Raw genomic sequence first — 12,529 nt, forward strand, 5'->3', positions numbered from 1 at the left:
GTCTTGAAAATTCAGCAGGAACACCAAAAATGGTAAAACGACTCCAGTCAGGAGATCTATTAATTGAAACCACGCAGGCAAGACACTCTGAACTGTTATTGAAACTGTCAACTATAAGCGGAATCCCAATCAAAGTCACACCACATAATGCACTGAACTCCTCAAAAGGAGTAATAAGTGAGTGGGATTTATTAAACATCACTGAAGAGGAGATGGTTATGGAATTACAAGAACAAAAAGTAACACAAGCAAGGCGAATCATGATCCGGAAGGACAATAAACTAGTTCCTACACGAAATATCATACTGACTTTCAGTACACCAAATTTACCAAACTCAGTGAAAGCAGGCTATCTGCACGGCCAAGTCCATGCATACATTTCAAATCTCTTAAGATGTTTCAAATGCCAAAAATTCGGTCATTCTCAAACAACATGCAGAGGTGAAATTACATGTCCTAATTGTGGTTCGAAAAATCATTCTCAAACAGATTGTACTGCAAAATCTCCAGAGTGCCCAAATTGTAAGAGAGATCACTCAGCTTATTCAAAATCATGTGATCTGTGGAAAATGGAAAAAAAAGATACAGAAATTTAAGATTGAAAACAAAGTATCATATCAAGAAGCAAGAAGGCAAGTCAAGGTAACTATGCCAAAACGCAGCTATGCTACTGCTACCCAAAACTGTCAAGCTTTTGCAACCCAAACAGAGGTGTCAATCCCACCTAATACATCCATTGCAGAATGGGCACGATCTGCTATTAACAAATCAGCCTGCCAACAAACTGGTTTCAATTGACAAAAAAAAACAATACCCCACTCTCGGTTCCATCTAAAATTACATCAATCGATAAAGTACAAGGGAAGCCACAAAGGCAACGTGCCACTGAATTGCAACAACCAAATTCAAGCAGCATGGACAGCAAAGCTGTAAATGCACAAGAAAAAACAGTCCTTGATCTTCATAGAGAAGATGACACAGAGACTGGATGTTCGTGTGCTGGAACCGATGATGTAGAAGGGAGTACAGAATGCCCTTATTTTCCAAGAAAGGATAAGACTACATGATCGTCAAAACAAACTGCTGCTTCTTACAAGAAACAGACAGAATCATCTTCCCTCTCTAAAACCAAATAATGAAGCACATTGTACAATGGAATTGCAGAGGTTTATGCAGTAATACCGATGATATATACGATTTGATCTCACAAAATAATCCTTTAGCCATTTGCTTGCAAGAGACTTACTTAAATCCCCAGGTAACTTATTCAATTAAACATTATACAGTCTATAGAAAAGCTAGAATTTCTTCAAGCCAAGCACACATAGGAGTTGCAATTCTAGTGGATTGTAGTAAATTTCCAGCAAGAAACATTCCGCTTCAAACCACTTAGAAGCCGTTGCAGTTCGTGTAGCAATGGGACAAACAATAACTCTAGTCTCATTATACCTTCCACCTAACAATATCTACACGTTGAAAGAATTAGAAGATCTTGTAAAACAAATACCATCTCCTATTTGTCTTCTTGGTGACTTAAATGCACATCATCCACTATGAGGATCTGCTCACATGGATAATAGAGGGCACTTGCTAGAAAAGCTCATAGACAACTGAACCTAACATTGCTGAACACTGGTCATAACACCTACACTCATCTCTCCACGGGATCTATGTCAGCAATTGACTTATCTATTTGTTCCCCTGAGTTACTTCCTATTATAGATTGAACGGTTTCAAATGAGCTGCACAACAGTGATCATTTCCCCTTTATATGCAGAATTCAAACAATGCAGACGACTAGGGTCCATTGATTATGTCACTGAGCACATTACTAAACAAATACTAGCAGTAGCTTCCAAAGCAATACCACGGTCTTCTGCTTTCAAACACAGAAACCTTAAACACTGTTGGAATGACGCTTGTACCATAGCGAAAAAGGAAAAAAATAAAGCCTGGAATCTGTTCCGTAAGTTTCCAACCACCGACAATCTAATTCAGTTTAAAAGGCTTAAGGCAAAAGCACGACAAATTAGAAGAAAAGCCAAAAAAGAATCATGGATACAGTTTTCAATTAATTTAAGAAATAAAAATCTAAAGTGTCTGAAATATAAGGTGCTGCAAACATTAATTAACTTCTATCAGTTGCAAGAACATAATACATAAAGCAGCCATTTGAATAATGGCAGAAATTACAAATAACAGCATTATATATCTCCTTTTTTAAGAGGTATTGTTCAGTCTTTCACTCAAAGTATGAGATTTATTTGCTTTCTTTCACAAAAAATATCTGATATTATATAGTAATATAGCATTAAGGATTCATCTATGTTTTTATGTCCTGTATGATTATATGGATATAATCATAATTGTTCTTAAGCACATTAGCTCTGAATTTTTCGATAACATTATCGTTACAGTGGTTTTTATAAATTAAGTTGTACATGTAATTCACAGTTGTCTGGTCTTCAACAAAAACCTGGTGCTTCAACTGGAGCAGTGAAAAAAAAAGCCCCAGCTAAGGCAGCACTGTCATCATTTCCTGTAGTTGCAAATTCAGATGTAAGTATGTTGTTTGATTTCTTTTTATTATTTTGCAGAAGTTTAAGATCATTTCATAATAAAAATAAGATAGCCTGGTTTTAAATTTGTTTTAAAATGTTTTAAATTATTTTAATTTTACCAAGAAACAGTTAAAAAAATAAATGATTTTTATCTAATGATAAAAATATATTGTATACTGGTCTGTGTAACCACCACAACCTATCAGCCAGCAGACTTATAGTAATTTTGAGTGACTGGTGATTAGGAGTGATAATAGACTTAGGAAAATTTAATAAAAACTCCAAACACAAGAAGGTATTAGAGCCTATTGTACTTAGTACCGTGTATGGGCTGAAGGTTAAGAAGATGAAAGATTACACTTGTTGATATTAGATTTGAATTTCTGTAGATTGTAATATTCAGAAAATACATATGAAGGAAGGTTGTTCCATAAAATGGAAATCGAATGGAAAAATGAAGAACAAGAAAAGTTGGTTCTCTGAGTTTGAAGATGGACAGTGAAAGGATTGCCGACTGGTTGTGGCATGTGTTTGGACTGGTTCAGAAGAGAGAGAGGAGGAATTGTAGAAGCCAATTGGGAAGAATGGTGGCAGTGCGTGCAGTGCGAAAAGGCGTGCAGCAGAAACAGAATGTCTATGAGACAGAGTAGAAGTGGGTCATTAATTGAACTAATTGTCCTGTTTTGAATGGGGTATAGAAGCCTGAGAGATTAAGGCAGATCATTTTCCCTCAACCAGAGTTAAGCCCTCATTCACATGTGTTGCTGTTCTTTGCACTTGTATTTAAAGTATTTGAAAGTGAGTTATACCAAAAAGCATAGTGAGCTCAACACCATTGTTTTACTGTGAATTTTTCTCAATTTTATAGGTGATATTCTACCTATATTTATGTATTTATTTTTGTTTGTTTTTTGTTTTCATGCATTTCATTTAAACTCAGCTGGTATTAACTCTTTCACAAGTGAGTTTCGTTGTAGAATTCTGAAGTGAACAATTTATACATAACTTTTTAAATACTAATGTGTTCTTAGTTGACTTGATTGTCCAACGTTAGAGTGAAATTATTTTCAAAAATCAAATCAGAATTAAAAAAAAAAGAGCTTGAGGCATGAGATCTTGAAAAAATAACTTATTCTTTTTCATTTTCAATGCAGCACTATCCCTACATCTATTTATACATCACATGATTCAGTTTCATCAACTTATAGATCAGAATTTATTCAGTTTTGACATCAGTATATCCAAATTGGACACTTGTGACTAACAAGTACAAGTTTTTTCCTTCTGATTTTCAAAGCTGTTTTCTTACTGCCATCTATTATAAATTGCACCTACAATTTCTTGGAAATACAGATATCATAACCCCTATTTGATGATTTTTAAACAGTTCACATATATGGACACATGAAATGACCTTGAAAACATCTGTACACATACCCATCAAAGGGTTAAAGAGATGCATACAAATAAAGAAACATTGCTATAATTCCTTAGTACAGTCAGTCCTCGTATAAAACGTGTTTACACTACACGAATTCGATCATACACGATTTACAAATAGGGGAACGATATCTAATATAACACGAACCGAATTCGCTTATACACGATTCGCCTTTGTGTTTACAAGAAATGGCAGTCGAACGCGGAATCGCCCCAACCGAAGGCAACACGATAGGAATGAAGAGAAGATTCTGAAAATGTATTTATGTGTTTTATATCAGTGAAGGGGAAACACATTTCACCATAATAACGTAAAAACCAACACAATTCCAGCTATCGGTATAATCGCAAATGCAATTAGATCGAGTTTACTACCAGTTTATAACAGATTCTACTAGCAGAAACGCAAATGGAAATTGTTTTTATTGTTTTATGGTAGTAACCCCTAGAAATGTGCTTTAGTAAAATGTGAAGTGTTAATAGTGTATCTCAGCCTTTACGGTGTTGTTTATTCAGTTGCTACACACGCGCAGCTTTGTTTATGTGTATCAAGCGTGCCTCCTCGTTTTGTAATTGTGCTTTATTCCCTAAAAATGAGTAAAATACTTAATTAAAAGGTGTGAAAAGGAAGCGTCCTGGTGAAGACACTGCAGATTCAGAGAGAAAAAGAAAAGCAATATCGATAAACAGAGGCGGACTGGGTCAAAAATTCTTACCCGGGAAAATTTACGGTGGCCTCATACTATGGTTTATGGCCAAAATCACACCGGCCTCTGGCCCACCGGGGTTTCCCCGGTAAGGCTTATGGCCAGTCCGCCTCTGTCGATAGAGAAAAAAATATGAAATTGTGAAACGCTTTGAGCGAAATGAAAGACCGTGTGATATTGCACGTGCTACAAACCTAAATGAGGCAATGCCAAGAATTACAAAGAATGCAGAGAAAATAAAAACAACTTTTATAGCAGGAACAACTCAAAGTGTAATTTAAATTCATTAGATTAAGACACAAAAAATTGGAAGAGATCGAACCGCTGCCATCTGTTTGGATAGAAAATCAAACAAAAAACAAGTTTGCTTACGATAGAAGCAAAAGCATTAGCAATATTTTATTACATAATAGTCGTAATAAAATACGTAAGTATTTTATTACGATTATTTATTGTGTTTTGTAATGTTTTGGTTACAAATGTGTGTTCAATCTTGGGTGGCCGTCACTTAACCCTATTTTTCCCATAGGGCCCGTTGTTTTATATTGCACGAGGGTTTCTAGGAACACAACTATCGTGCTATACGAGGACTGACTGTATATTGTTTCAAATTAACAAAAGGTAACATGAGTATCATGAAACAAGTCCAACTAAAATGATACCCCTGTGGACACCAAATCTTCTCTAATGTGGTAATGGTATTCTAGTAATTTTTCCGATGCAGCTATTTTAACAGAATCAAAAACATCAGCTAGATTGAAGTGTCTAATGGTGAGCTCAGTATTTTCTTCAAAAGTAAAGAGGATTGAATTAGTGATGGCAAGCAAATTAATAAGCATAAGTTTGGGAAAGTGAGTAATGAAGCCCAGAAGGATGGTGCAAGAGAAGATTGGTGGAATTTGAAGAAGGACCATCTTTTTTTAACAGTTTTAGCACATCTCAAATGCACATATGCATTTGAGATAAGACTAGTAGTGTTACCCAATGTGGGAGATGGACACTGCTAACATGTCAATTGCTTGTTGTACGTAAAAAAAAATAGAATCATATGGGTATCATTTTTTTATTTTATTATTTTTTTAATGTTATTATACACTGTAACAAATATACCAAAAACAAAATTCAAACCAAAATTGTATTTGCATCTGCCAGATGATATACATTTGTTTTCCATTAAAAAATATGTGCTGTCTATGGTGCTACAAAGAGTCACACTGCTCAAACAGCAATGTTATTAAATGTGACATAAATTTTGTGTCACACAGCTTAATGCTTAAAAAGTGACACAGATGTTGTTTCATGTCAATTAACAAATTGTTAAATAAAATGCAGTCAAAAAACATATTTATTGGCTACCTCACAAGATGGCGCCTCCGTAGCCTGGTGGAAAGGAGCAGCAGTGCGTAGCACATGCTTCTTGATTAGACCGGGGTTCGAGCCCATCACCACCAAATACGGAGGATGCGGAAAGGTCAGGGAATGACCGCCGCATATCCCGGAGCAATATGGCCTTAGTTGCTAATGCTCCTAAAATCCAAATAACAAACAAAACCTCACAAGATAGCTGTTCCACTATGGGGGAATGAAGTTGGTGGATAATTGTGTTAAAATTACCATAAGTGGATCCAATGTGTGTTTACAGATTCAGACATTTGGTTATAAACCAAGGAATACTGTCATTCCCTATGTGGCAGATAGAAATGTGGATCCAGTGACTGCAATCAGCTGCTTTCTTAAAGAATGTGATCACCTTCACTACATCAGGTTGGGTTTTTAAAATATCATCCTTTATCTAAACCTTGGTTTTCCAATAAATGTACTAAGCTGTTTAAGGTAAGAATGTTGCATATTGCAATTGGCTTGCATCCAAATCCCCAGATTCATTTTCTACCTACATGAAAGCATGCAACAATTGCAAACAAAGCAGTTATTAATGAGACCGAACTAGATTTTGAATAGGCTAAGAGTAGAAAACTTGTTTCTTGTCCAAGTGGTAGTCGAGCATTCTGTCTCTTGCCAAAGCTATTGGCTGCAACTTTTGTCCATCTCTATTCCCACATCTGTCAAAACCAGATGGTTCTATCGCGACCCCAGCTAAAGATAAAGCTGACCTGCTAGTATCCTACTTTTCTCCTAATTCATGTATTGAGACCTCTTACCCCCCCCCCCCACACACACACCATTTCCAGTACACTCCATTCAATGCCTACACTGGTCTTCTGTCAAAAGGATGCGAAAAGAATTTTGAACAGCCTTGATGCCAAGAAAGCTCCATGTCCCTATGGTTAGTTAGTTATTTGCTTTTTTGGAGCATTTGCAACTAAGGCCACATTGCTCCGGGATATGCGGTGGTCATTCCCCGACCTTTCTGCATCCTCCGTATTTGGTGGTGACGGGCTCGAACTCCGGTCTAATCAAGAAGCGTGTGCTGCGCGCTGCTGCTCCTTCCCACCTGGCTACGGAGGCGCCAGTGTCCCAATGGTGTTTCTCCACTTGTTCTCAAAACCTGTGCTCCTGAACTTACTCCTATTCTATATCACCTTTTTTATTTCACTGGTGTTTTCTTTTCTGCTGTGAAATCTGCCCAATTCCTAAAAGGGTGACATCACTTTCATCCAATAATCGTCCCATAGCACTTACTTCTACTCTTCCTAAAATAATGGAGAAATCTATTAACCATCACTTCCTAAACTATCTAAAAACGTTCCATCTGATCAATGATTGTCAGTATTGATTCTTTCAATGTCGATCCACTGGTAATATACTGGCTTATGTTATCCATCTATGGATAAATTCAATGGAAATGTTTGGTGAAACTCAAGCATTTGCTCTTGACACTTCAAAGGCTTTTGATTGTGTTTGGCATAAAGGTCTTCTAAATAAGCTTCCATCTTATGGTTTGCCAACTGTTTTTCCTAATTGGGTATCCAGTTTTCTCTCTGACTGCTCACTGCGGGTGATGATAGATGGCTTTCTGTCTTCTAACTTATCCACTAATGCTGCTGTTCCCCATGGTTCAGTTCTTTCTCCCACTCTTTTCATCTTGTATATTAGTGACCTTCCATTGAAGAGAAATCCTACCCATAGTTTTGCTGATGATAGCACATTGCATTCCACCTTCCAGTTTGAAAAACCTTGCCATGCACAAACAACTTATATTTCTTGAATATCCACTACTAATTTCTTAAATGCTGATCTCCAAGTAATTCTCTAGTGGAGCAAAGATATTTTAGTTGATTTCAATCCTTCTAAAACTCAGTCCTGTCTTATATTTTGCAGAAAAATTCTTCTGCTTCTATCTTCAATGACACTCGGATTTTTAGGCAAGCTCATTAGCATTTGTAGAAGCACATGATGCAATAAAGCAAACTTATATAGCATCAGCCAAAAAAAAAAACTTCCCATTTCATCCATTCACTCCAAAAGTTTGTCTAGTTCAGCCTTGAATTTATTTAAGCTCTCAACTTCCACGATAGATGAAAGTTTGTTCTAGCAATCAACCACCTGCTGTCTAAAGACAAATTTCCACACATCTATCTACAACTGCCTTTCCTCAGTTTTAATTTATGTCCCCTCAGGTGCAGAATCTGAGCAAGAGGAAGAATCCCATCACCATTGAGCTTGCTCAAACTGTTCAAGCCTTATACACCTCAATCAGATCACCTCACAGGTGCCTAGTCTCCAGATGCTGCAATTTGCAGAATTTAAGCCTATCTTGGTAACAGCAACCATTTGTTCCACTCACTAATCTTGTTGCCCTTCTCTGTACTTGTTCTAGTAGCTCAGCAAAATGAGGCCTCCAGACCTGTATGCAGTACTCAAGGTGTGGCCTGACCATTGCCTTATACAAGGGGATAATCACCTCCTTATCCCTGCTAGCAAAATTCCTATATACTGAGAAGACCCAATGAGCTACTCTTGCAGCCTGCCTGCACTGCTCAGAAAACTTCATATCTGACTGCACAATTACCCCTTGGTCTTTTTCGTTCTCCACTACCCTGAGTTTAGTACTGCAGTTGGTATGTTACTCTGGGGTTACTGTTACCCATATACAATACTTTGCATTTGTCAATGTTAAACTTCATTTGCCACCTCTCAGCCTATCTGTCAACTTTTCTAGATCCTGTTGCAGTAGTGTTCCATCCATACCATCATTAACAACCCTACCAACCTTTGTGTCATCTGCAAACTTGGACATTAAACCTGATATACCTTTAGCAATATCATTGATAAATACAGAAAACAACAATGGGCCCAACACAGGTCCCTGGGGAACTCCACTAGTAACATTAGTCCATGAAGAGCAGTGTCCATTGATTACCAATCTCTGTCTTCTCCCAATCAATCAATAAATAGCATCATATATCTCTATTGGAGATTACGCTGACTTTTAATCTCTTGACATAAGCGCATCACAAATATTGTTTCCTCTGCATCTAAAAAACTGGGTTCTCTCTTTTTGGCATTATTTTTCTTCCATATAGCTGTTCACCTGTACAAATCACAAATCTGCCCTACCATGGAGTGGTGTTCCCACATTTGGGGCGGTGCCACCAAAACTCCCTCAAGCTTTTAGATTCCATTCAGAGGAAGTTAGGTTAATTGAAGACTGTTTTCTAACCGTCTCTCTGCCTCGGTCACTGTTTCTGCTGCATGCCTTTTCTATAGATACTTCCATGGATGCTGTTATTCGAAGTGGCTTCTATATCCCTTCTCTCTGTTTTCCAAATCGATCTGAACATGCAGTGCAACCAGTCAGCATCCTTTTATTTTTCAACTTCAAAGAGGGCGCTGCAGTCGCGATGTTGAACGGGCGCATGAGCACGAAGCTTTGCTTGATGTAAACGACGGCTGTGTGGATGTCTTGGATTTTCCAGCTTCAAAAACCACGGATCTTGGTCTTGAATTCTTCAAGTTGTGTACAGATGAAAACAAAAAAACCACGGCTGGTTTTTTGAATGCATTTACATGCAGTACATTGTTACAGCATCAGTGGTAGCATTCCTACTGTTGCAGATTGCAATGTTGCAACACCTAAAAATTCCAAAAATTGAGATAAATTTTTTGATTAAAATAGCTGGCTACATGTTAATTGTGAGGGGAAATTTGAATTTCAGCTTAGGTTAAACATATATTTGTGTACAAGAGTACTTTTCTTTGTGTGCGACCGGGAAAACATTGCATCTTGGTTTTTAATAGGTCTACAACTGTAGAAAACACCTTAAATTACACCCCTGGGTATAAAGAACATTATAATAATAGCAAAATGACTGGCAAAGACCAAAACTCAAGGGAAAAAACTGAAAAATCAAAAAATATTGATTGCAGTCCTGACTTGAAGGACCTGCCTGATTGTGAGATAGAGGTGCTTACAGAAAGAACCCCAAACAATGAAGAACTACAAATGACAACTTAGAAGCTTGCCCCCCTTGGCCACCTTAGTGTAAAAAAAAAAAAAAAAAAAAAAAAAAGAGCTTGAAAAGGTAAAAACCAGATAGAAAATACAAATCAAAAGGAGTATGATAATTTAGAGCCAGGGGTAACAAAAACAGAGAGGAAAATTCAAAATCAAATAGAGGATCCCATAAAAGAAATGAAAGAGAGTTCCTTCATAAACAGACCAGTAGGATTACATATGCAACAAGACTGCAGATAGTGAACTGCTGGGCTGTTTTGGGACATAGAGAGGGTTGAACTTAAAACAGAAAACAAGGTATTGAAAGCAAAAGTAGAAACAGTGACTGAAGAGATGAATAATGATAAAGAAATAAATATTTTGACTTATGCCCAAGTAGCAAGGACCAGAAAAGCAGATTCATTACAAAGTAAACAAACCAACAGTATGACTAAGGAAATATCAAAGGTAAAAGAAACAAACATAATCATTATAAATCATTATAATGGCTAAGCCTGACTACATACAAATCCAGCAAGGCAGTCAGAGATATGTCATGATGACAAAACTAAAACCTCATTTGAAAGAAATAAAAGTGAATAACATGAGAAAAATAAAAGATAGTGGAGTTTTAATTGAAGTAACAAATAAAGAGGATGTTAAAAAGATTGAAACCAACCCAGAGGTAGTAAAATTGGGACTGCAAATAGAAAAGCCAAGGGGCTGGAACCTCAACATCATTATATTTGATATCCCTGAGACAACTTTAGAAAGACATCTTATGTTGGTTTTCTACAACAAAAAATTTATTAATATAATGGAACTGAACAAGTTTGCCAAAGAATTTCTTCGAAAAAAGATGGACAAAAAACAAAAGAAATGGGCAATTCATATCATTATGGAAGTGTCACCCAGAATTTGGAAAAATTCTACAAGGAAAACAATGAGTCTATGCTGGCTGGACCAGACATAAATTTGGGGAATTCTTTCCCATACAGAAGTGCTTTAACTGTCATAAATATGACCATACTGCCAGAGACTGCACTCAGAAATCTCCTGTCTGTAGCCACAATGCAATCACTTGCCATAATTACAAGAACTGCCAAATTAAAAAATAAGCAGCTAAAATGTGCTACCTATAAGGTGCCACTGCAGACTGGCTATGCACATAGCATCAGAGATAACAAATGCCTCTGTTAAAATAAGATGGTAAAACTTGTACAATCTAGGACAAACTATGGGCCAGATCGAAAACATAACTGTGACTAGAGCTCTAAACCTCATCCAATTGAAGGCTCAAAGAGCAAAAGCTCTTGTAGGTCAGATCAAAGTAGAAGAAAATGACATAGATATCTTGGTATTCCCAAGAATCCTACACACACACATGGCTAGGGTTCAATGATATCCAAGAGGCTATGAAATAATAGAATATACTTTAGATGTCCCTTCTACAGCAATAGTAGTTAAAAATACTGACCTTACAGTCACAAAGGTGGGTTGCATCTGCTCCCCAGTGGCAGTGTGTGCCCATATCACCAATGCTGTAGGACAGTTTTACATTATTTCACTATATTCCAGACCAGGTGAAGATATAAATCCAACTATTGAATACCTACAAGCAGCCGTAGGCTTGCTACTTCCTGAAAATATCATAGTGTGTGTGCTGATGTCATCTGCCAGTCAGCCTTATGGCATAGTCATACAGAAGACAGAGCAGGCACATACAATGGCTAGATACTTTCAGACTATATAGCTACTTCACCCTTTCAAGCGATAAACCAACCAAATAATCTCCCAACTTTTAGCAGTACCATGTGGGAGAGTGACACTGATGTTACTCTTGTCACCAATTCAGTAGCTTATAAAATTACAGACTGATGTTTCCAGCCAGTCTGGACCACATCAGATCATAGAGCCATCACCTTAAAAAGGCAAATTGGCAGATTTTTGCAGAATATACAGTGGCTGAGCTGCAAAAACAGGAAAATGAGTGGTCTAGATCAGGCAGCTCTAGCCTGGACAAGCAAGCACTGACTATGACAAACATTTTAACAAACAGCAAACCTGTCTATCTTGCAGAAAAAACCAAGGAAGCGGGCAATCCCCTGGCAGTACCCTGAACTGACTATACTCAGGAGAAGAGTGCACCAGATGAGGAGAAATTTTCAGTGAGCCAGAACATCTTACCCACAAAACGAGGTGAATGCACTGAGAGATTCTTATAGAACTCTCAGGAATCAGTATACAGACCTCATAAGAGAAGAAAAAAGAATTGTGGAGGCACTTGGTGGAAACAATAACCCCTGGGGAGTTGTCCACAGAATAATGACCAACAAGCTGCCTAGAGGAAGATGTCTTAGAAACTACTGTCAAACCAAATGGAACCCCAACCCTGTGTTGGGCAGATTCTGTAAATAACATCCTAG

At 37.3% G+C, this 12,529-nt stretch overlaps 1 protein-coding gene across 3 annotated transcripts in view; it reads left to right on the forward strand.

The window, feature by feature from the left end:
* LOC150082125 (uncharacterized) overlaps positions 1-12,529 on the forward strand; it is a 645,531-nt gene that overhangs the window by 489,421 nt on the left and 143,581 nt on the right. For all 3 annotated transcript variants that reach the window (XM_090379113.1, XM_090379114.1, XM_090379115.1), the window contains one exon: positions 2,455-2,559. In XM_090379113.1, the coding sequence (XP_090235239.1) occupies positions 2,455-2,559 (105 nt within the window). The remainder of the gene's footprint in view (positions 1-2,454; positions 2,560-12,529) is intronic.

The sequence above is a fragment of the Mastigoproctus giganteus genome, chromosome 8, assembly GCF_048544385.1.
Source record: "Mastigoproctus giganteus isolate SK-2022 chromosome 8, ASM4854438v1, whole genome shotgun sequence".
Classification (NCBI taxonomy): Eukaryota; Metazoa; Arthropoda; class Arachnida; order Uropygi; family Thelyphonidae; genus Mastigoproctus; species Mastigoproctus giganteus.